We start from the raw sequence: 25,551 nt of genomic DNA, 5'->3' as shown, positions 1-25,551 counted from the left end.
CTGGCAAAGTTGCAGCTGCTAAGAAGCTGATTTTTCTTTCTCTCTCTTTTTTTTTTTACAGCTGCACCTGCAGCACATGGAATTTTAAGCGCTTCCAATCTGAGCTGCTGGCCTACACCACGGTAATGCCAGATCCAAGCCGCATCTGTGACCTATGCCGAAGCTTGTGGCAATGGCAGATCCTTAACGCACTTTTTGAGGCCAGGGATCAAACCCACATCCTCATGGATATCAGTTGGCTTCTTAAACCACTGAGTCACAACGGGAACTCCTAGTTGATCTTAAAATAGAGAGATGAGCCTGGATGATGCGGATAGGCCCAATGTAATCACAAGCATCCTTAAATGGGAAGAGGGAGGCATAAAGAAGGCAGGGAGAGAGGCTACCAGAAGAATGGTCCAAGAGGCAACACTGCTGGCTGCGAAGATGGAGGAAGGGGCCAGGAGCCAAGGAACGAGGGCGGCCTCTAGAAGCTGGAAAAGGGCAAAGCGATGCATTTTCCCAGAGCCTCAGGAGGAATGCAGTCCTGCTGACACTTTGATTTTTACAGTGAAACCTGTAGTAGACATCCGACCTCTAGAACTGTCAGATGATGAATCTGTGTGATGTTAAGCCAAGTTCATGGTCATTTGCTACAGCAGCAACAGATCACTCTGCACAGTGGTTCATAGGCATCGTCCTCCCCACAAGCCTATGAAGTGGGTTATCAATACCCCCATTTTATGGGCAAGGGGTGTGTGGCAGACAGAATTGCAGCCCCTCAAAATGCCCATGTTCGAATCCCCGGAACCTATGAATGTTACCTTATGGGACAAAAGGGATTTTGCAGATATGATTTTGTTAAGGCTCTTGGGATGGGGAGATTATTCTGGATTATCCCGGTGGGCCTGTTGGCATCACAAAGGCCCTAATCGCAGGGAGGCAGAGTCTCAGTCCATTCAGGCAGCTATGACAAAATACCACAGTGCAGGTGACTTAGCAGCAATAGAAAGTATCTCTCGGAGTTCCCGTCGCAGCTCAGTGGTTAATGAATCCGACTAGGACCCATGAGGTTTCAGGTTCAATCCCTGGCCTTGCTCATTGGGTTAAGGATCTTGCATTGCCATGAGCTGTGGTGTAGGTCACAGACGTGGCTCAGATCTAGCGTTGCTGTGGCTCTGGTGTAGGCCAGAGGCTACAGATATTAGACCCCTAGCCTGGAAACCTCCATATGCCGAGGGTGCGGCCCTAGAAAAATTAAAAAAAAAAAAAAAAAAAGAAAGAAAGGAAAGTATCTCTCACAGTTCTGGAGGTTGGGAAGTCCAAGATCAAGGAGCAAGCATGGTCACTTTCTGCTAAGAGTCCTCTCCCTAGTTTATAACCGACAGCTTCTTGTTGTGTCCTCACGGGGTGGAGGGAGCAAGGGGTCTCTCTGGATCCTCTTTTTTTTGTTTGTTTGTTTTTTCCATTTTAGGGCCACACCCAAGGCAAATGGAAGTTCCCAGGCTAGGGATCAAATCAAAGCTGCAGCTCCTGGCCTACACCACAACCACAGCAACTCAGGATCTGAACTTCATCTTCGACCTACACCACAACTCATAGATCCTTAACCCGCCGAGCAAGGCCAGGGATCAAACCCGCGTCCTCATGGATATTGGTTGGGTTTGTTACCACTGAGCCACAACGGGAACTCCCAATATTTTTCATTTTTTTTAACTTTTATGGAAGTATAGTTGATTTACAATGTTGTGGTCATTAATACATTTATCTGGAGTTCCCGTCGTGGCGCAGTGGTTAACAAATCCGACTAGGAACCATGAGATTGCGGGTTCGGTCCCTGCCCTTGCTCAGTGGGTTAACGATCCGGCGTTGCCGTGAGCTGTGGTGTAGGTTGCAGACGCGGCTCGGATCCCGCGTTGCTGTGGCTCTGGCGTAGGCCGGTGGCTACAGCTCTCATTGGACCCCTAGCCTGGGAACCTCCATATGCCGCGGGAGCGGCCAAAGAAATAGCAACAATAACAACAACAACAACAACAACAACAAAAAGACAAAAGACAAAAAAAAAAAAATACATTTATCTTATTTTAAGCCGCTCAGTGTGGGGTGATTTGTTACAGGAGCCACAGAAGATTCACCCAAACCCGAGGATGCTCAGAAGGACGCAGTGCGAGGGATGGGACTCGGATGCAGTCTTGTCCGCAGGAACTGTGCTCAGGCTCTCAACCCCCAAACTGACTCAACAGCCAAGCAGGGTCAGGAGCTGAAGGCACCGATGCCACTGGCCTTAAGGAGTAGAAATGAGCCTGGTGGTCAGCCTAGGGGAATTCTGCTGGTTTTAAGTGTCAGAAGTGTTATGGGAAAGAGGCGTGTTTTTGGCTGGGCGTAGCAAAGAATTCCCATAGCTTGGACCAACTCCAGTTGATGAGAACTGCCTGCCTGGAGCTCTGTGCTGAGCGGAATCTTGAGGCCCAGCCCAGGCTCCCGGGGAAGGTGTGCTGGGCTCGACTGGCAATGCCTGCCTTGCCCACGCCATGGCTGAGTGGCCGTGTATGCTGATCTGGATTAGATGGGTTCCCTGGGGCTGGCCCTGAGTTTGACTCATCTTTCTATTCCCACGGTCCAGTGGTGCCTGAAACAGAGCAAGCATTCAGGAAATATTCGAGGAAAGGAAGGAAAGAAGTCAGAAAGGAGAGGGCAAACAGAGAGAGAATTTTCAGTTCAGGGAGGCCAGATCTAGGGCCAGTGGGAGGACCTCAGCCTGGGGAGCGTCTGATTTGCCTCCTCAGCATCACTTTCCTCCTTGTTCTGATGCCGGACAACCTTTCCTTTGAGGATCTACCATTTCACTTGGCGGACCGGCACATCCCAAGGTCCTGCCCCTCCTCTCCAGAAGCAGGCTGGTGACGCAAGCCAGGCAACTGACTATTGCCCAGAATCCGAACCTTGAGGACAGGCACTCGGGGAGAGGCGTCTGATGCCACAGCCTGGAGAGGCGCTCCCCAGACTCAGTGGAGGAGAAGGTGGTGGAGCCCCGTCCAGGGAACGCCCAAGAAGGAACTCAGACACTCCCACCTTCAAAGCCATCTCTTCAGGACCCACAGCCAAAGGCACAGAAACCACCAGAGAGGCGGTCCCATCGTGGCTCAGCAGTAACAAACCCAACTAGTATCCATGAGGATGCGGGTTCCATCCCTGGCTTCACTCAGTGGGTCAAGGATCTGGAGTTGCCGTGAGCTGTGGTGTGGGTCGAAGACGCGGCTCAGATCCAGCATTGCTGTGGCTGTGGCCACAGCTATAGGCAGGCAGCTATAGCTCTGATTCAACCCCTAGCCTGGGAACTTCCATAGGCCGCGGGTGTGGCCCTAAAAAAAAAAAAAAGGAAAAGAAAAAAAAAAGACACCACCGGGGAACGAAGCTTCCTGGGGAGGCCCTGGCAGCCAACACTTCCTGCATCCCAGCAGCGAGGCTCTTTGTGTTCCAGCAAACACTGCCACCCCCATTTTTTTCTGCTCAGTTTTCAGAGCTAGTTTCTCGAAACCAAAAAACTCCAATCAATATATATATATTTTACTTTACATTTTTTAGGGTTTTTTTTCCATTGCTGGAAAAAGATTTTTTTATGATTTTTATTTTTTCCATTATAGTTGATTTACAGCATTCCATCAATTTCTACTGTGCAGCAAAGTGACCCAGTCATACATATATATATTCTTTTTTTTTTCTTTATCTTTTTGTCCTTTTAGGGCCACACCAGCAGCATATGGAGGTTCCCAGGCTAGGGGTCCAATCGGAGTTGTAGCCGCCGGCCTACACCACAGCCACAGCAACATGGGATCCAAGCCGCGTCTGCCACCTACACCACAGCTCATAGCAACTCCGGATCTTTAACCCGCTGAGCAAGGCCAGGGACTGAACCTGCAACCTCATGGTTCCTAGTCGGATTCGTTAACCACTGAGCCACAGAAGAGCTGGTTTCAAAGCCGCAAGAAGCATGTGGAGGGAACTCCACATGTCACTGCACTGGCTCTTATTAGAGCTGTGGCACGGGTTTGAGCCCTGGCCCAGAAGCTTCCACATGCCAAGGACATGGCCAAAAAAAAAGAGCCACAGATCTTATCCAGGACTGGCCCTGCCTCCCTGTGGAGAGGCCCACATCTCTCCCTGCTGTAATCCTGATTACAGACATTGGGTCTCAGACCCACAGAAGGGTTGGTCTCAAAAGAGCTGCAGTTCTGATTAGACCCCTAGCTTGAGGGTGCAGCCGTAAAAAAGAAAAAAAAAAAAAAAAAAAAAGCAGCAGCAGCATGGGTCCCTTTGGAGACAAGACACGCATGTGGCAAAGGTAAGTGAGTTGAGAAGGAAACGTGTGTGGCGAGGGCCCAAGGAGCCAGGGAGACTCTGGGGCGGTGGAGGGCCCCTGTGCCTGGATTTCAGGCCATATCCGGTGTCTCCAGAAAGAATGGACTAGGAGCCACCAACCTAATCCTGAGGCCCCCAGGGAAGCAGCAAGTTCCTGTGTGAAAACAGGTTCCCACAGGCTTTATCCTCCCACGTCACTCCTTCAGGCGGCTCAGGCTCCGGGTGGGGGTGGAGAGAGGAGGAAGAGAGGGTCTCTTCTCCTCTTGGGGGTGGGAAGGGCGAGCGTGCGTGTACACACACACACACACACACACACACACACACACGAAGAGAAAGCAGGGTGAGCCCATGGGCTCCAGGCCCCACCTGGCCCCGCCCCCTCACTGCAGCACGGGTAGGGTCGTGTCCCCAGAAGGGTCCACAGGAAGAGGGTGGCTAGGTCTCCCAGGTTGGGGTCCCTGGCAAGCGCACAATTCAGCTTCTCGCAGACAGGACATTTCTCCCAGCCCCTCCCCCCTTTCCGCAGACCCCCAAGGCAGAACGATGAAAAGAATGACCACTGGATTCAGAGCCAGGGTCCTGAGTCTGCAGACGCGCTCTGAGTCTCACTTCCGCGTAATCTCGCGTGAGTTCTCGCCCCTCTCTGGGCCTCCGTGTTCACATCCATCCAGGGAGAGAGTTGGACTCCGTTGCCAAGGTCACCCCTGGCTCCTGAGTTCTGAGCCCCAAAGGTTGAGCTAGGGCCACCCCACACCTCAGGTTTCCCAAATCTCTCCAGAGGCCTCAGAGATTCCAGATGGAAGAGAATTTGGACAGAGCCTGCCCTGCTGCTAAGCCAAAGTGCCAGCCTGCGGGCAGAGTGGTCCACACAGGCGAGAGAACCCAGGGAAGAATTGGCCCCTGGTGATGGCACAGAGGTCAGAGCCCCAGCTGGGGCCTCACCCACCCCTTCTCCCTAACCCCCTCCAACCCCCTACCCCCACCCCGGTTTGTGTCATCCAGCCAGCCTGGCAAGGGAATTAACTGCCAAGTGGAGACTTCTCAGAACAAGGGGTGGGGCAGGGGCTGAAGGGATGGGGAGGGAAGCAGGCTGACCGGCCAGGGATCGAGCCTGCATCCCAGCACTCCATAGACACGGCTCATTGTGCCACAGTGGGAACTCCCTCCTCTGTTGTTTAAATCACAGACCCAGGTAGGAACTCCAGCTGGGAGCACCCTGCAGCCACTGGGTCTGGATGATGAGAGCACTGGGCACACACCAGAGGAAGCTGGTGGACCTGCCCCACCCTCTTAGGCTGCCTTACAAGTCAAAGTAGCTGTGGAATAAAGACCTGCCTCTCAGGATCCTAAAAATTAAAATTACTTACGAAGTAAGAGCCTCACAGCCACCACTAGACCCTTAGGCTTGGGGCTAGAGAAGGACTCTCGGATCAATGTTTCTCAAACTGCAGGTCCAGGTGGATCTTGAAATTAATTGAGTTACATTTGGAATTTAATAATAATAATGATCTTGCTGGTAACAAAATAGAAAATATCCGAGTAAGAGTAAATTGTCTCATGGGACTCACTTCAATGTGTGTTGTGCCAGGTTGTGATGTAACCTGCATCTGACTCCTGGTCACAGTTAAGAAACCTTGAAAAGCCACTGCTTAGATTACATATCTAGCCCTTTGTTCACCAGCAGGGGAAAGCAAGCTGGCATGCAAGGCCCTTCCCATCCGGCCCCAGCCTACCTGCCCCAGCTCCTGGCTCACACAGGGGACCACGTGTTCCGGACACACCCCAGCAGCTGTAGACACTCACGCCTCTCAGCCTCCTTCAGATTCCCCTTTCTCTCAGCCTGACACCCAATCCTGCCTTCACCCAAAAAGGCTCTGTTCAAATGACACTCCCCCCGGGGACCCAGCAGGATGACCCCTTTCTTGTTGGCAGTCCCATGATCTGCCCCAGCACTGCACTCACCCTCTATAAATCAACGGGTCCATGCAGGGGAGCCATAGAGGGGGGAGCTTAGCACGGTCTGCTTTAATGAATGGAGGATGTCATTTAAAATCAGTGAATGGGAATTCTCTGGTGGCTCATCGGGTTAAAGATCTGGCATTGGGAATTCCCGTTGTGGCTCAGCGGGTTAAGAACACGACTAGCATCCATGAGGATGAAGGTTTGATCCCTGACCTCGCTCAGTGTTCAGTGGGTTAAGGATCTGGCATTGCCGCATGCTATGGCTTGGATCCAGCATTGCTATGGCTGTGGCGTAGGCCGGCAGCTACAGCTCTGATTAGACCCCTAGCCTGGGAACTTCCACATGCTGCAGGTATGGCCCTAAAAAAAAGACGAAACAAAACAAAACAAAATCTGGCATTTTCACTGCTGTAACATGGATGCTGGGTTTGATTCCTGGCCCAGGAAATTCCACATGCTGCAGGTGCAGCCAAAAGAAAAAAAAAAAATGAAAGAAAGAAAAGAAAAAAAAAAATGACAGAGATGAAACCCACAGATTTTAAGAGACTTATGAGAACTACCAAGCAAATGAAATTTATGGGCCTTGCTTGAACACAGATTTGAACAAACCAACTGTAAAAAATAAAATAAAATATGTAAAAAATAAAATAAGTGAATGAATATTGACTGAAGGTTGAATTGCTCTGGGACTAGGGGTCCTGGTACAAAGGCTTGGTGATTTTTTTTTTTTTTCCCTTTTTATCCACCTTGGCATATGGAGTTCCCAGGCCAGGGATCAGATCAGAGAGCCACAGTTACGACCCATGCCACAGCTGTGGCAACGCCAAGATCCTTTAACCCACTGTGCCGAGGCCAGGGATTGAACCTGCATCCTGGTGCTGCAGAGATGCCACCAATGCCACCATGCCACAATGGGAACTCCGAGGCTTGCCGTTTTAATGTCATCCAACAATGGCTGTGTATCCTACAAGTTGCTAGGAACACCAGACCAAACAGAGTAAGGCGACTTCCATGGAGGAATTCATGGTCCCATATGAGAGACAGGCATGTAAATCCAGCCCACACCCCCCCACCCCAGTGTGATAAGAGTTCCTGTTGTGGCTCTGCAGAAATGAATCCAACTAGTATCCATGAAGATGCAGGTTCAATCCCTGGCCTGGCTCAGTGGGTTGGCGACCTGGCGTTGCTCTGAGCTGTGGTGTAGGCTGCAGACGCAGCTTGGATTCTATGTGGCAGTGGCTGTGGTGTAGGCCGGCAGCTGTAGCTCTGATTCAACTGCTAGCCTGGGAGCTTCCATATGCTGCATGTGCGGCCCTGAAAAGCAAAAAAAGGGTGGGGGGCACTGTACCCATGGATCCGATGACACTGTACCAGCGTCTAAGAGGATGACAAGAGCCACTGGGCAGAGGACTAAAGCAGGAAGAAGAGGGTGGGGTCTTCAAGGCAAAAGGCAAAAACCCTCTCGATACTTTGTAGGCCCCTTATAGCATGTAACACTTCAAAATAATCTTTTCACACTTATTTTTTTCACTCCCCCACCAGATGGTAAATCCCAGGAGAGGGACATGAGCCGCGACTTGCTGTGCTGCTCACCACTGCTGAGCACTCTTTCTGGTGCCCTGTCCTATTAAACCTTGACTGAATGACTATTTGGGCAACTGCCAATGGTCCAGGTTGGCCTGAGGGTAAAGGGTTAGGAGGAAGTGGAGGGCGAAGGGGCTGAGGGGTCTGGGAGTCCCAGACTAGGGAAGGCACATGTGCCCTGCTAAGGGCTAGGGGTTGTCTTGCGGGCACTGGGAAGCCGAGGAAGGCTTTATAAGGGAAACGGTCATATGATTCATGGTTTAGAAAATTCCTCTGGCTCTGGCGTGTGAGGTGGGTGACTGGGGTCCAGATGCGTAGCCAAGAAAGCAAATGGAGGAATAACCCAGGCAAGGAGACTTGAGTTTAGAGGCAGCTGAGTGGGGTGCTCTGGCGTGAGGAACTTGCGTGTTGCAGGTGTGCCAAGGTCAATAAGGCTCCCAGGGGTGGGGGTGAGTGGCTCCCCTCTCCTTCCTCCCACTGCACGTGGGCCCCAAAGGGCTTCCTTTATCCTCCCTGGCTCAGGGCAGCCCCAGGCTGTCCATGCCAAACCTCAGGCCGATAGCAAGCTCAGAAGTTTTGCCTTGGCACTCTTTGTACTTTTATTTCTTTTCCTTTTCTTCTTTTTTATGTTTTTTTTTTTTTTTTTTTTTTTTTTTTTTTTTTTTTTTTTTTTTGCTATTTCTTGGGCCGCTCCCACGGCATATGGAGGTTCCCAGGCTAGGGGTCTAATCGGAGCTGTAGCCACTGGCCTAAGCCAGAGCCACAGCAACGCGGGATCCGAGCCACGTCTGCAACCTACACCACAGCTCACGGCAATGCCAGATCATTAACCCACTGAGCAAGGGCAGGGACCGAACCCGCAACCTCATGATTCCTAGTCGGATTCGTTAACCACTGCGCCGTGACGGGAACTCCTGTACTTTTATTTCTGTTATTTATGTATTTATTTTCGGCTGCACCTGTGGCATATGGAAGTTCCCCAGCCAGGGATTGAAACTGAGCAGCAGCTTTGGCCCATGCCATAGTTGCAGCAACGCTGGATGCTTAACCCACTGTACCACTGTGGGAACTGACTTTTAAAAAATCAGCTCAGAGAACCCTCCTACACTGTTGGTGCGAATGTAAATTGGTACAACCACTGGAAAACACTATGGAGGGTCCTCAGAAAACTAAATAGAGAACTACCATATGAGCCATCCCACGCCTGGGCATATATCTGGACAAAACTTTTTTTTTTTTTTGTCTTTTTTGCTATTTCTTTGGGCCGCTCCCGCGGCATATGAAGGTTCCCAGGCTAGGGGTCGAATCGAAGCTGCAGCCCCCGGCCTACGCCAGACCCACAGCAACGCGGGATCCAAGCCGCGTCTGCAACCTACACCACTGAGCAAGGGCAGGGATCGAACCCGCAACCTCATGGTTCCTAGTCGGATTCGTTAACCACTGCACCACGACGGGAACTCCTGGACAAAACTTTTATTCAAAAAGATAATGCAGGAGTTCCTGTTGTGGTTCAGCAGTAATGAACCCAACTAGTATCCATAAGGATGAGGGTTCGATCCCCACCCTCATGCAGGTGGGTTAAGGATCCAGCATTGCTGTGAGCTACAGTGTAGGTCACAGATACAGCTCAGATCTGGCATTTCTGTGGCTGTGGTGTAGGCTGGCAGCTGCAGGTCCAATTAGGCCCCTAGCCTGGGAACTTCCATATGCTGGGGGTATGCCCCCCCCCCAAAAAAAAGAAGAATGCACCCCTATGTTCATTGCAGCACTATTCACAATAGCCAAGACATGGAAACAACTTAAATGTCCATGGACAGATGAGTGCATTAAGAAGATGTGGTATATATACACAATGGAATACGACTCAGCCATTAAAAGAACAAAATAATGCTATTTGCAGCAACGTGGAGGGAACTGGAGATTCTCATACAAAGTAAAGTAAGTCAGAAAGAGAAAGACAAATACCACATGATATCACTCATATGTGGACTCCAAACTATGGCACAGATGAACCGATCTATGGAACAGAAACGGACTCACAGACATGGAGAAGAGAAGAGACTTGTGGCTGCCAAGGGATGGAGCGGAAGTGGGATGGACTGCGTGTTTGGGGTTAGCAGATGCAAACTATTACATTTCGGATGGATAAACAACAAGGTCCTACTGTACAGCACAGGGAACTACATCCAGTCTCCTGGGATAGACCATGGTGGAAAAGAATATTAAAAAAAGAACATAGGAGTTCCCATTGTGGCACAGCGGAAATGAATCTGACTAGGAACCATGAGGTCGCCGGTTTGATCTCTGGCCTCACTCAAGTGGGTTAAGGATCCGACATTGCCGTGAGCTGTGGTGTAGGTCGCAGACGCGGCTTGAATCCAGTGTTGCTGTGGCTGTGGTGTAGACCGGCAGCTACAGTTCCAATTAGACCCCTTGCCTGGGAGCTTCCATATGCTGTGGATGCGGCCCTAAAAAGACAAAAGACAGAAAAAGAAAAAAGTATATATATATATATATAACTGAGTCACTTTGCTGTACAGCAGAAATTGGCACAACATTGTAAATCAAATATACTTTAATAAAATCGGTTCACATGTTAAAACATGCATGTATTTTGAAAGTGAACACTGTACTATTATTCTCTATGCCCTTGTATGTGTGAACATTTTCATACTAAAAATATTAAAGGACTATGTCACCACCAGCTATATATAGAAAGCCAAGTGCCAAAGTCATTCTAAACTCCCAATGGAAACTCTTAAATCATCTCACACACACACACACACACACACACAACTCATGTGTTTTTAATTTTAAATTTACCTAGCTCCTATCTCTTGCCCAAGGCTCCCAGTCTGGGATCTATCTTTCCTTTGCTTTAAAAAAAAAAAAAAAAAAAAAATTGCTTAAGGATGTGTTAAAGAAATCCAGCAAAAGACATTCTCCCTAATGCTAACCAGGATTTACTGCAACGCAGAAAAATAAGCACATCGCTGCTTTTAAAAACTGTACCCATGCCCCCCTAACATTGACAAACAAGACCGGGGACCAAGGCTGAACTCAGACACCAAGGATTCGGGTTACTTCCTACCCCTGGGCGGATCCAGTAAGCAATATAGCAATATTCTGACTCAAGTCCTGTGATTCTTGAGTGATTGCTCTTACTAAGCCATACCATGCAAGTTAGTGGAAGCAATTAACTTTTTTTTTTTTTTTTTTTTTAACTGAGCTCGATGCCAGGCACTTAGCAGGCGCCCGACGGGTTGGGCCATCCTTGAAAGGAGGCTGACTTTCCTCCCACTCTACTCCTGGCTTTCCGGAAGCCCAGCACTACCCTCTTCTCTAACTTTCGGCCAAACCCACCCCTGCCTGCTCGCTCGGCGAGTTCCAGGACCCGCAGGTGCGCAGACCCGGGCTGGGCCGGGCACGGTCCGAGTCCTGAGTGCCCTAATGTGAGCCGATGCCCCAGGGCAGCCTCTCCAGACGGAGAGGCAAAGCGAGGCGGGGCGGCGCTTCCCGGCAGGAAGGCGCTGGGGGGCGCGGCCTTGGAAGGATGCCCGGGGCGGGCGGGCGGGCTGCGCCGCCGCCGGGGGAACCGAACCGACGGACGCAGGTGACGACAACCGCTCTCCCAGGGCGCTGGGGCCGCGCTCACCTTATATGGGCAGGCGCGGCGCGGGCGGGGCGGGGCGTCCCACCCGGCCGACCCCGCCCCGAAGCCCGACGGAACCTCTGCCAGAACACTTTCCGCAAGGGCGCGCCCCTGCAGTGGTGCCCCCAAGTGCCCCGGGGCTCCCCCGGCCCCGGTCTCCGGGCTGAGACCCGCGCCAGCCCCGTCTTACCTGGGCTGAACTTGATTGACTCCCGTTGCGATTGTGGGCAGGTTTCTTCCCCTTAAAGGTCACAGATCCTCACTGGAGCACCTGGGGGCAACGAGGGAACCTTTAGTGAGCTCACCTTGGAGCAGCACTCACTCACCGAGCGGCACGGCTACCCCGAGTGGGCACTTTTTCTTAACTGGCACTGGGGAAGTCTCTGTAACCCCAGGCTCAGCCCTGGGCCTGGCTAAACATCAGCCATGGATCCACTGGAAGAGTTCAGTTGACTGAACCCTTCTTGGTGGGACAAGACTAAACCTAAGAGAAAGCGTCCAGCGTGAGTCAGGGCGCTGGTCACCTGGCCTGCTGTTTTCTCCCTCCAAATTCTTCTTACAACCTCGACCCTTTTCAGTTGCTCTGTCCTTTGCTCTTCTGTGACCTCCAGTCCACTCATTAAAGCCCTTCACAGCCTCTCAGGCGCCCACAGGCTTTGCTGACTGTGTATTGACTTTTATTTTGAGGGAGGTGAACCTGGGCATTTGGAAGTTCCCGGGCTAGAGATTGAATCCTTAACCCACTGAGCAGGGCCCAGGATCAAACCTGCATCCTCATGGATACTAGTTGGGTTTTTAACCTGCTGAGCCACAACTGGAACGCCGGTATACTGATTATTTTAAGCTGGCTATTTTTTTTTTTTTTTTTTTTTTTTTAGAAGAGCAGATGTGAGAGAAACTATGAAAACTGAGCATAAGTTACCTTTTTGTAAGAAACATTTACATTTATAAGGGAAATTTCTATTTGTAAGTGTGCCTCCCTCTCTGTGGGAGGGAGAGTAGGATGGCTCTAAATTTTAGAAACTCTTCTCCAGGGAGAAGATAAGGGTTTAAATCTGCATAAGAACCTCGCTCTCTTTTACTGTGCTTTGCCTGGGAACCTCCCATAACTGACTTCCCACCCCCAGCATCTTTTGTGTTTAAGGTGATGGCTTTGGCCATTCGGATAGCTACTCTGTTTCCTGGGTCTCTCCCATGCACACAGAAGCTATATACGTGTTAGTAAACCTGGGTTTGTCTTTCTCCTATTAATCTATCTTATATCAATATACCAGCCAAAGAACCTAGAAGGAAAGAAGTGGAAAACTATCCGCCTCTCCAGTGTTGACCCTCTCAGCTCAGTACACGGACCTCTGACCCTGCTGTTCCCTGGAGGCATCATGCTGTTCCATGCTTCCCTCCTAGAAAGTCCTTCCCTTGCACACACTCAGATATACATTCATCCTTCAAGAAGGTACCTTTTAGTGTCCTTCCCCTAACATCTACTGATTAATCTTTCTGAGCCTTGATTTCTTCATCTGCAAACTGAGAATAAAAAAATGCCCACCTCACTGTGTTATTTTTGAGGGTCCAATGAGTTCATGTCTGTACAATGCTCACAGTGGCTGCTCATGAAAAGCTGTGTTGAACAAATTCATCCTACTGTGTTCTAAATACTCATGCGTGCACCCTGGGTTCTGTGAGGGCTGGGCTTTTCCTTCTCCGCCTGTGCACATCCAGTGCCTGGCGCCTAGGAGGTGCTGGCTTTTCATTGGTGGTGAATGAGTGACTTTCTGGCAGTGATGGGAAGGCGAGGAGAAGCTCTCACACCAGGATGCTGGTGGTCACCACTCACGATGAGAAAATAAATCTCACATCTGCTAGGATGTAGCACCTTCTAGCTTTCTCTTTTTGTTTCACGGCTGCATCTACAGCATATGGAACTTCCCAGGCCAGGGATTAAATCTGAGCTGCAGCTTCGACCTATGCCACAGCTGCAGCAACGCCGGCTCCTTTAACCCAGCAATCAAACCCAAGCCTCCACAGCGAGCTGAGCCAACACAATAGGATTTTTAACCCACTGCACCACAGCAGGAACTCCCCTTATTTTTTTTAAGCACGGCATACGGACGTTCTCAAGGTAGGGATCTAATTGGAGCCGTAGCCACCGGCCTATACCAGAGCCACAGCAACGCAGGATCCGAGCCATGCCTGCAATCTACACACACACCACAGCTCACAGCAATGCCGGATCCTTAACCCACGGAGCGAGGCCAGGGATCAAACCCGCAACCTCATGGTTCCTAGTCAGATTCATTAACCACTGAGCCACGACAGGAACTCCAGGAACTCCCCTTCTAACTTTCCTTCCTTAGCCTCCTGGGAGCTTCATGGCATGACAGAGTCCAGGTGAACCTCTGACGCAGGCGTGCAAAAGTGATGACTTACCCGCTACGCAGTGGATGGCAGAGTAAGACACCCAAAATCCCGTGTCCCTGGAACCCCCTTCAGTCTCAGGCAAACCAGGATGGCTGGTCACTCTAGATCAAGTTCCAAACCCTAGTCTCAGAGGACCCCCACCTCCACCCCCTCCCCGGTCCGTGCCATTGTCCCCGAGCTTTTTTTTTTTTTTTTTTTGTCTTTTCATCTTTTTAGGACCACACCGGGTGGCATACGGAGGTTCCCTGGCTAGGGGTCTATTGTCCCCCTGCTTTATAGGGAGTTTCCCGAAGAAGAGAAGACAATGCCCTCCAGCCCAGAGGGTTCAAGCAGCTAAAACACCCCCCTCTTCCTCCTCCTCTCTCTCTCTTTCACTCCCGCCAAAAGTCAGACTCCCAGCTCAGCGGCAGGGGAGGGGACAGAAGGGCTCAGGTTTGGGGCTCGTTCAGCTCACTTGGACAGATTCACAGGCTACTCTGGTGCCTGGAGAAGGAAGTCCCTCCCAACTGTTAGGCCGGTGGGGGAGACAGATGGGTGGACACGTGGCATCAGTCTGGTGGACGGCCAGCTGGAGAAGGGGGCCGGGGATGCCTCAGCAGGGTCTCTGTAAGAGCCACCTCCTGACCCGGCCCCTCCCCAGCCTTTCTCAGCTCCCCCCCTCCCCTCCCCCCTCTCCAGGCCTGGTTCCCTCCACTAACCCGGAGTGGGAGCTGGCCTCTGACGGCCTTCCTGCCCTGAGGTTAATGACTCGGGGCAGCGGAGTTCTGAGAAATGCAGCCTCCAGAGAGGAGGCCTCCGAGGCCAGGCCCGCCTAGCGAGTGAGGGCTCGGGCCAGGCCTCACGTGCACAGACTCATCTTCCCAGGCTGCCCCAGCCCCACCGACCCGGCTCCCACCCCGCCGGCCTCATCCTCCCGGGCCACTGTCCAGGAAAGCGTCTCTGCAGTTCCCCCTGGGCCCCAGTGGCCAGCACTGGGACAGGGGGCGCCTGGGCCAGCCCGGCAGAGCCTCGCTCCTGCCCCTTGCTGCAGAGGCAACTCCCACTCCTGTGGCCTGAGACTGCAGCCCTGCGTTGGCCTGGCTGTGGCTCAGTGGTCAGCGCCAAGTGCTGAGCAAACACCAGTCCTCCACCAGCGGTCACCTGTAAAGTCACTCCTGGGTCATGGGTACTCAGCAGGGCAAGCAGGTGTGAACATGGAAAGGGGGGTGTTTTGGGGGGACTTGGCAGGGAGAAGACACCCCTAGGGAGACTAGTTCTTGCTCCTCTCACCTCCTGTAGAAACAGTCTCTCCCTGCGAACCTCAGAGGGGTACCCAAAGTCACACAGCAGGTGGCAGAGGTGCTGGGCTTCCTAGGTGAGGGGAGAGGGTTCCTGGTAATGGGTCTGGGGCTGGGATAAGAAGGAGAACCAGACCCGGCCCAGGTCACGGCCCGGAAGAGCTCCTTGGTAAGGTTACACGCTTCATCCATTCCTTCACTCATTCAACAGGGCAGAGTCCTCTTTTGTGCCTGGCCCCGTGGGAGGGGTGCGGACCTGGAAGGGCAGCTCAAGGAAGAGGAGAACGAGGAGAGCCTTAGAGAGGGCGGTGAGCTTGGGAGCTGCGTTTTCTCAAAGTCTAGTCCATGAGCCCCTGCCTCGGAATCACTAGGGCTGTAAAGAGGCACATTCCCAGGGGTTCCCTTGCGGTGCAGTGGGCTAAGGACCCAACACTGTCACTGCAGCAGCTTGGGTCACCGCTGTGGTGCTGGTTCAGTCCCTGGCCTGGCAATATCCCATGCCATGGGCGCAGCCCCCCAACCCCCAAAAAGCACGTTCCCAGGTCCCACCCCAGACCCATGACCGTCACCAGATCCTTATGTGAATATGAATGGTTGCTTTGGACTAGGGACCTTTCAGAAATGCCACAATTTGGGGCCCGGAACTTTCTAAGGCAAAGGTGGCAGGGACAAAAGGGTGGCTGGAGGTGGGGCAGGTCTGATGACATTCCTGCTGCTGGGCCTCCCCTCCCCCAAAGTAAAGCAGCAGGTGGGAGGCGCAGGTGCTGGGCTCCAGCTCAGGTTTCAGGCCTGGGGACACTCCTTCAGCAGGCTGTTGGCCACAGCAATAGGCTCCCTTTGACCTGGGAATCCCACATTTATAAAATCCAAAAGAAAAAACATAAGCTTTGCGTCGAAACATGTTCATTCTGACCTCATTTATAATGAACAAAAAAATTAACTGAAAAATACCTAAATATTGGACAGTGGTTAAGGGTGTGACCATAGCTGAGTGGCGTCCTCTGGTCTGGGATACGCTACAGGGTGGTCCTGGGAGTGCAGAGAACCGCTGCCATGGGGTGGTGGGAAGGCTACAGCGGTCAAGAGCAGGGACCCCAGGGTCAGGCTGCCTGGTTTCCATCCTGGCTCTGCCCCTTCCCAGCTGAGTGACCTGAAGCTGTAACTAAATCCCTCTGTGCCTCAGTTTCTTCATCCATAAGCTAGAGCTCATAACAGGACCTACCTCCAAGGCTTATATGAGCACCAAACGTGTAAATATACGGACTATTTAGAATAGCGTCTGGAACCTCCGTATGTTATGTTAGTTGCTACTATTTTGCTTTTTTCCTTTTTTTCAGGGCCACACCTTCGATATATGGAGGTTCCCAGGCTAGGGGTCTAATTGGAGCCACACCTGCCAGCCAACACCACCGCCACAGCAACATGGGATCTGAGCTGTGTCTGTGATCTACACCACAGCTCAGGGCAACACTGCATCACCGACTCACTGAACAAGGCCAGGGATCGAATTTGCATCCTCATGGATGCTAGTTGGGTTCATTTCCACTGCACCAAAATGGAAACTCCCAGTGATGGCTATTAAACTGTGTAACAGGCTCTTATGGGTTGAGTTGTGTCTCCCCAATTCATTTGCTGAAGCCCTAAACTTCAGAACCTCAGAATGTGACTGTGTTTGAAGATGGGGCCTTTACAGAGGTGATTATGTTAAAATGGACCACCTCTGTGTCTTTGCACATGCTGTTCCCTCTGCCTGGAATGCTCTTCCACTCTTTGCCTTTCTGATTAACCCCTATTCAATTCTTCTAAACAAAACCACACTTTTAATTTTTTTTTTTTTTTTTTTTTTTTTTGGCCACACGATGGCATTTGGAATTCCTGGGCCAGGGTTCAGATCCGAGCCACAGTTGTGACCTACACTGTAGGTGTGGCAACACCAGATCCTTAAGCCATTGTGCCAGGCCAGGGATCGAACCTGTGTACCAGGGTTCCAGAGACACTGCTGATCATGTTGCACCACAGGGGGCGCTTCAACAAAACCCTTCTTAAACATCGCTTTTTTACTTTTTTTTCTTTTTCTTTCTAGGGCCATGCCCATGGCATATGGAAGTTCCCAGGCTAGGGGTCAAATGAGAGCTATAGCCGCCAACCTACACCACAGCTGCAGCAACGACAGATCCGAGCTTTGTCTGCAACCTACACCACAGCCCCGGCAATGCTGGATCCTTAACCCACTGAGCAAGGCCAGGGAGCAAATCCAAAACGTCATGGATACTAGTTGGGTTCTTAACCCGCTGAGCCACAACGGGAACTCCCATCACCTCCTCTCTATGCTTTACCTGACAGCCCTGCAGGTTTGCTCCTTTTCAGGGCTTCCACTCATTCTGTGCTTTAGCAGCATGATGATAAATGTTACTTGTACCTAGTGTGACATTTAGACTTTAGATTGTAACAACAGTGTGCTCACTGTAAGCTTTTGAGGGCAGGGGCTGGGCCCTCCTCTGCTTTGACTCCTAATCCCCAGCACCAAGCAGCCCAGGGGGGCACCCACAGGCACCAGCTGGCCGAGGTTAGGGAGTGTGGCCACCATGTGGGGAGTGCAGAGAATATTCCAGACTTAGGAAGAGATTTTTTTTTTTTTTTTTTTTGCTTTTTTAGGGCTGCACCCGAGGCATATAGAAGTTCCCAGGCTAGGGGTCAAATTGGAGCTGTAGCTGCCTGCCTACACCACTGCACAGCCACACCAACAAGGGCACGGGATCCTAGCTGCATCTGCGACCTATACCACAGCTAACAAAATGCCAGATCCTTAACCCACTGAGCAGGGCCAGGGGTTGAACCTGCATTCTCATAGATACTAGTCAGATTCGTTTCCACTGAGCCATGACGGGAACGCTAGGAAAAGATCTTTTAAAAAAAAATTTTTTTTTTAGGGCCACACTTGCAGCATATGGAGGTTCCCAGGCTAGGGCTCGAGTCAGAGCTATAGCTGCTAGCATACACCACAGCCTCAGCAATGCAGGATCCGAGCCACATCTACACCACAGCTCATGGCAATTCCAGATTCTTAACCCACTGAGTGAGGCCAGGGATCAAACCAGCAACCTCATGGTTTCTAGTTGGATTCGTTAACCACTGCTCCACAACAGGAACTCCTAGGAATAGATCTTAAGCAAAAGACGCTTCTACCCACTGCCCAGGGTCAGGGTGGGGGAGGCAGATAAAAGAGAGAGGCCCAGGGGTTCCCGCCATGGCGCAGTGGGTTAGTGATCCAGCCGGTCTCAGTGGAGACACTAGTTCAGTCCCCTGCCCTGTGCAGTGGGTTAAGGATCTAGTGTGGCTGTGGCTGTGATATAGGTCGCAGCTCTGACACGGATTGATTCCATATGCCCTGAGGTGGCAGCAAAGGGGCAGGATTAGGGGTTGAGTCGGGCCACCTCACCCTCATTTCCTAGGGTGTCTTGTGTTCTGGTCACATCACACCACCTCTCTGGGCCTCAGTTTCCTCATCCATGAAGTGGAAACAGTAATCGCTACCTCAGGTGGGGGCTGGGAGGCGGAGATGGGGGGGGGCGCACCTGGCAGTGGGGGACACAAAGGGATCAATGCCAGACGGCCTTCTTGCTGGAGGCTGAGGCAGGCAGCAGACCTGAGGCAGACAGCTACATGCCTGTGGTCCCCCAGGAAGCTGGCTGAAGGTGGGGACCCAGCTCACCCCGAGGCAACCATTAGCAGCTGTGCAGTGGTGGCGGCGGCAGCGGCGGGGCTCAGGAAAGGTCCCCCATCAGTGGCTGTGTGCGGCTGGCTGGCTTAGAGGCGTGGTGAGAAGCCCGTCAGACGTGACCGGGAGGCACGGGGAACAGAGGAGCAGACTCAGGGTGGATTCCAGTGGGCATTCCTCAAGGGTGAGGTCACCCCCCCTGGCTCCCCGGGGCTGCCACTGGCCCCACTGAGCTAGCTCTGGAGCAGGACGGGGTGGCGGCAGGGGTCAGAGTCAGGACACAGAGGCACATGTCAGGCTCCCCACCTGGCACAATGACGGGCCCCTCCCATGGTGAGGTGCTGGGGTCCTTATCTCGGGAAGCCCTGTGTTTCCTGTTTAAGATGTAGTGGGAGGGGGGAGAGCTGGGGAGGGGGGAAGCAAAGCCACGGACATTTCTTGAGCTCCTGCTGGGTACCAGCATGTTTACTTGACGGCGTCTTTCCCTGGTGATGGTTATTAGCCTCAGTTTGCAGATGGTGCAACTGCTCCAAATGGTGAAAAAGTTTGCCCCAAAGAGAACGCGGTATTATTCATGGGTAAGAACACAGAGCCTTTGGAATCGAACACCTCTGAGTTCAGATCTGAGTTTCGACAGCCTGTTGGTGCCGCATGACTTACGCTCTCTGGGCCTCAGTTTCCTCCTCTGTAAAATGGCCATAATGGTAGACCCTACCACCTGGGGTTGTTGGGAGGGCGCAGCGAGACGGCACACGTAACAAGCACTCGGTGAATGCGAGCCCGCATCATCCCCATCTGGCTGATGTGACAATTGAGCCTCAGGACGGCGAGGAAACGTGCCCAGGGCCACACCGCTAGTGGTGGGTGGCCAGCTCCCGCCCTGAACTCAGCTCTGATTCTTCTTGTCCTCCTTGCACCATTGTGGAGCGGCTGGTGGTCACCCCCAGCTTCCAAAAGGCAGGAGAGGGGAGGCTCCTTGGAACAATCCGTGGCCCAGATTTCCGGCAGAGCCATAGAAGCCGCCTGGAGAATGGGGTTCAGGGTCACGCCTGCAGCCGGTGTTCCAGGCAGCAGAGAGGAACTGCGGCAGCATGCCTGGAAGCCGGGCTTGTCCGCAGCGTCCTGCCGGCCTCTGACATTGTTCTCTGGGCCCTCCCAGCCCAGGGCCCGCACATTAGGGGCTTCCGGCAGCCCGGCCAAATTACCTTCACTTTCCAGAGAAGCTTTCCTCAGGCGTCTGGGGTAGGGGCTGACCTGGCCCCGTGCCCCCTGCCCTGGGCAGGGCCTGCTGGGAAGGGCACGGGCACAGCCTCAACAATATCCCTCTGACCCGCAGGTCCTGGCCCCGGACACAGCCCTTCTCAGAGTCCCGGCCGCCCTCCTCACTCTCTGCTCCTGGAGCCCAGGGAAGCAAAGGCCGTGACTCGCTTTCATTTAGGGTTGGCTGAAGTCAGGCACTCGGCTTCAGGTCCCCACCAGAAACACACTGTGACCTGGGGAAGCCACCCCTCCCTGTGCCCTTCTGAGGGTCTGGATGATACCCTCGCACTCTGACATCTGCTCAGAGCGACCTGCTGTCCTTTGCTGCCTCCGAGCATAAGACCCTTGAGGGTGCCGTCACTTTCTCTCCTGTGTTTGTTCAGAAAGAACCTACACGAGCGACCACCAGCCATCCATCCAAATGCCTCTAAGACCTGCTAAGGCGCTTCAGCGCTGAGCATCTGGGACGGTGCCTCGGCCACTCTGCTGACGTCACTCTGTGCTGTGTCATCTGTGAAATGGGAAGAAGTGCCGGCAGGGGGCTGGTGGGGACCACAGGACAGACGTGATTAGACGAGCCAGCACTACAAATTTAAGCTTCCATTTTCACCTCCTGCCTCCAGGTCACCGGGATGAAGTTGGTATCAAGACAGTACATGTACAGAGGTCACACCCCAGACATCTTGGGGACTAGGGGGAGCCCATGGCTATGTCCCCTTTCCTGGGCTCTTGGCAGGTATCTGTGCTTCAGGGGGGGATGGAGATGCTCCCCTGACCCCCAGCAGAACTGCCAGGCCCTGCAGCTGCTCTGCCAACCCCTCTTCCACGGCCAGGAGCCTGAGGCACCCAGAGGGCAACAGCGGGGCCAACGATGCAGAGCCAGCTGCGTCCCAGTGAGATCAGCGCCATGGAATTAGTCAAACGGGATCACCCAGAGGATCACCGCCAGTGACTCATGCCACGAACAGCCTCTGGGCAGAGACTGCCAACCTGGAGCAGCGGAGGCACCAGCTCACCTCACCCTGCAGCACACCTTTTAAGGAAAGGGAGCTCTGGGCTGTGCAGAGGCCCTGCCTCTGTCCGACACCTTTGCCAGCCCTTCTCCACACCTACCTGGGGTGGGGGGAAACAGCCAGACCCCCGCCTGGATTCAAATCGGGCATTATCGCCTTTCAGATGTGACCTTGGGCAAGTCAATTTCCTCAAACCGGTTCCTTCACTTGTAATAGGGAAATAATACTTGCCTCACAAGAGAGGAATTAAATGAGGTCATGCACATACAAGTGTTGGCAAAGGGCACCTTTTTAGGAGTGGCAGTGGGGGACAGTTGGAGAGGGCCCAGGATCAGGAGTCAGGGTGCCCGGTTCTGAATTCTGGCCCCGGCCCTTACCTGCCGGGCACCTCTGCCTCAGAACCTCTTCAGTAACGTGAGCTGCCTGTCAGCTGGTTGTGGGACGGGGAGCATATACCACCTTTACGAGCAGATGGGGGGAGTGCAGGGGCAGGGGCCAGCCTGGTGCCCGAGGGCTTTGTGATCTTGGACAAGGTCCCCAACCTTGGAGGGGGTCTCGTGTGTAAAGGGGTCAATCATGGCGGTGCTCTTCTTGGGGCGCCGCCGTGGGAGAGGTGCTTTAGAACAGCGCCTGAGGGAGTTCTCGGCGTGGCTCAGCGGAAACGAACCCGACCAGCATCCATGAGGATGCACATCGGATCCCTGGCCCCACTCAGGGGGTTAAGGATCCTGTGTTGCTGGGCTGTGGTGTAGGCCGGCAGCTGCCACTCTGATTCGACCCCTAGCCTGGGATTTTCCACATGCCAAGGGTGAGGCCCTAAAAAGACAAAGACAAACAAACAAAAAAAGACAAAGAACAGTGCCTGGGACCCAGGAAGTGCTCCCTGAGCACTGGCTGCACTTATTCCTCTTACACACAGCCCCTGGCCCTTCTCCACAAATGCCAGTTGCTGGTGCCCTTCCCTCCACAAGCCTCTGACAGATCCAGCCACAGGCCCTGCTTCTGAGCCGACCCTGCCCTCCTGCACCAGTCACAGCAGCCTTCTCAAGGCGGTCCTAGGGCTGACCCTCTAAACACCCCACGGCAACCCAGGCAGTTCTAACAACAGGCAAGCCACAGAGAAGAGGGCACACAGCACCCCGGGGCCAAGGGAAAGGGTGTGGGATAGCCCAGCTGGGCAAGCAAGCCAGAGGGCAGCTCAACCACATGAGGGCAAAGGCTTTCCTGGCTGCCGAGCCTGCTTTGCCTGGCACCTTCCTCCATGGGCCAGGAGGAGCTAGGAACAAGAAGGGGCAGAGGGGCCTTGGAGTTCCAGCACACACACAGGAAGGCAGGCCCTCGCTAGGTTGGGACTGGGGGAGGCTCTGGAGGATCCAGGGGAGCCGCTGTGAGAGCCAAGGCTTGAGGCACCCATGTCCCCAAAACACCCAGGCTCTGCGCTCCTGAGCCTGTGTCCTCATCTGCATACTGGAGACAACAATCGCCCTTTGGCCTTGTGTGTAAAGGTGTTCCCTTGACTGACGACAGGCAAGTCAAGGGCAAGAGGGTGCTGGGGGTCAGAGGAGAAAACGGACAGCGGCCCAGCCTGGGAAGGGGTCACAAGCGCTCCTGAAGCCCAGACAGAGGGAAGCTGTCGACAGTGCACACCCTCGTTTTATTGGTCCAGTCTTTTCACAGTGAAGCCTGCTACTCAGAGAAAGGGCTGGCTAATGGGGAGGGAAGGTAGTGTCTCGAACCTTCCAGAGTCAAAGGTGTGCAGGATGCCCCCAGCGCGACGCACGTTCGCTGCCCTTGTGCCTGGGAGGAAGGTGGCTCTCTGGCGGGAAAGGGGGTGTGGACAGAGGGTAATTTAGCTCAGGGCCCAGGGTCTGGTCTTCACAGTGGGAGGTAGAGGGATCACAAAAGTTCTTTATTAAGGACCTGCACAAAATGAGAGAACTGTATGTTACTCTCACTTGTTCGGGTTTCTAGTTTCCTTCTTTCTTTTTTACAAAACAGCAGCAGGAAAGAAAAACGCAGGAGGCAGATGAGCCAGGCACCAGGGTTCAGATCAGAAGGGATCAGGGAGATGGGACCAAGGTGGTACCACAGGCTGGCCCCGCGGCTCTGTCCAAGCATCCTGGAGGGAGCAGAGCGGGTGGGAAGACGGCTGTCCTGGCTCCTGGGGCGGCCAGCCTGGCAGCTAGCCAGGCTGGGAGCGCTTGAGGGTCCCGTGTTTGGAGGCCTGGTCTCCAAAGCACGGGCCCATGGGGGCCAGTCAGAGGGACGAGGCGGGAAGGGCTGGCACAGAAGGGCTGTGAGTTCTACGGGGTTCCCTGGGACCATGGCAGGCCGGGGCAGTCAGGACTCTTCCCTGCTTGTCAGCCAATCAGCTTCTTCAGAAAGGCCTCCAGCTGGTCCTCATCCTTGATGCCCACAAACTTGTCCACCACGTCCCCATTTTTGATGGCCAGCACAGTGGGCACCGCCGACACCTGGGTGGAGGGGACAAAGGAGGCCGAGTCACGCCGAGGAGAGCTCTTCCTGAGCATTAGTCCCAAGCCTTTGTGGAGGGGGCCGGGGTCTTGTGCAGGGCAGTGACTGCCCAAAGCCTCGGGTGGGTGGGGCCCCCAGCCTCTGTGTGCACGGGGCTGCTGCAGGGCCTGGAGGTCCACTCGCTGGAGAAACTTTTCCATTGTGGGCTCTCAGCAGTACCCCACCTCCCCCAACCACACGGCTGACTCACTGTCCCAGCGGTTCGGCTGGAATGACAGGCGAGATTAAAATAACCCATGCAGCTGCAGCCAGGGCTGGGGGGGGGGGGCAGGGAGGAGCTGAGGGGCTAGAGAACGTCCCGGAGGGCAGGCCTGGCCCGGGGGGACCAGGAAAATCCAGATCCTGGCCTTGCCACTAGCTAGCTGGGGCCCCTGGCTGGGTCACAGCCTCAGTGCTCTCTTCTGTTAAAGGGGCTGAGTCTCTAGTGGGCGGGTTTAGGACAAGGGTTAAAGATCTGTACAGAGAAGCTGAGTGGTCAGGAGCTCAGGCCCTGGGGCCAGCATCCCTGTCTCGAGCCCTTCTGGGTGAGTCACTTCATCACCCTCAGTCTCAGGTTTGCATCAGCAAATGGAGACACGGCCCAGCCTCAGATGAGTGGGTACGGTGGCTGAATGAAATAATTTATGCCAAGTCTCAGCACAGCGCCCTGCCCTGGGATGATGTGCCTGGTGCACAGTGGGCACCCAATAAACGGAAGCCTCAGAGGGCTCATCACGAAAATCAAACCCAGGGCCCCATGCGAGCTCCTTTAGCTTCACACCAAATGATGGTTAAAAGGGTCCAGAAATCCACTGACTCACACCGGGCAATGCAGGAGGAAGGGCTCGACCCTGTGATCCCACGTTTATTTATTAGGGGGGCTGAATATTCTTGGCCTGTGAAGCTTTTCCTCAAGCTCCCCAGGAGACCTGTATGGATTACACGGTATGTAAATGAGGCCCAAGACCTGTGCTGGCATCGTGCATTTTCTGCCTGGGCTCCCTGCCTGGCTTTTGTGGGCATTTGAAAAAAACCCACATAAACAGAACAAGATAAACACAGACTTTCCTTACACACAAGTTAACTACAAAGTAACAATGGCGATTCCTATAAACACACCCAGTCTTCACATACTGAGCGCGGTCCTGCCCAGGAGCCATTCTGAGAAGCCTGACTTAAGACTTTGAATGTTCTAGGAGTTCCTGCTGTGGCGAAGTGGGTTAAAGGATCTGGTGTTGCCGGAGCTGCGGCTCAGATTCAATCGCTGGCCTGGGGGCTTCCATGATTTAGAAGGTTCTACCTGCGCACATGTCAGTACCAAACAGAAGCACAGGCCCGACTGGCCCAATCTCAGGTGCCACTGCCATTCGCTGTGTACCCCTCTCCTGAGAGGCTCCAGGGATAAACAGACGACATGGTCCCTGGACTCATTAGTGCCTTCATCCTCCTTCAAGGACTGCCCTGGGGCTGCTCGAGTGGCACCTGACATGCCTCCCAGGGGCAATGTGGGGCAGACCCATCTGGTGGTGGGCAGACCACACGTCACTGCTCATGGCCCCCCACTGGCTCCTGCCCTTGTCGTCCTTTTTTTTCCCCCTCTTTTTGGCTGTGCCTGCAGCATGTGGAAGTTCAGGGGCCAGGGATCGAACACATGCCACAGCAGAGACCCGAGCTGCTGCGATGACCATGTGAGATTCCTAGTGGGCTAAACCACCAGGGTAACTCCTGTCCTTGTCATTCTTGACCCTGGCAGGGCCCAGAGAGGCTCGCGGCAGGATACAATTCCTGGAGGTACCCAAGGGCCTGCAGTGCTCT

General features: G+C 53.4%; 1 protein-coding gene across 5 annotated transcripts in view; it reads right to left on the bottom strand.

Annotated features, from left to right (window-relative positions):
* Window positions 1-25,551, bottom strand: part of TXN2 (thioredoxin 2) — an 85,796-nt gene that overhangs the window by 49,482 nt on the left and 10,763 nt on the right. For 2 of the 5 annotated variants that reach the window (XR_014845206.1, XR_014845207.1), the window contains exon 4: window positions 11,727-11,807. Coding sequence is in view for 2 of the 5 variants with exons in the window: in NM_001243705.1 (NP_001230634.1) it covers window positions 23,583-23,696 (114 nt within the window). In the remaining 3 variants the exon portion in view is untranslated. Of the gene's footprint in view, window positions 1-2,043; window positions 2,609-11,726; window positions 11,808-22,857; window positions 23,697-25,551 lie in introns of those variants that run through there. The other 3 variants (NM_001243705.1, XM_005663827.4, XR_014845208.1) reach the window with 2 other exon arrangements.

This window comes from Sus scrofa, chromosome 5 (assembly GCF_054392235.1).
Source record: "Sus scrofa isolate SSC_HxYL_T2T_F1_AM1 chromosome 5, Sscrofa_HxYL_maternal_Yorkshire_Landrace_v2.0, whole genome shotgun sequence".
NCBI classification, from domain to species: domain Eukaryota; kingdom Metazoa; phylum Chordata; class Mammalia; order Artiodactyla; family Suidae; genus Sus; species Sus scrofa.
This window is presented reverse-complemented; position numbering and strand designations above follow the sequence as displayed.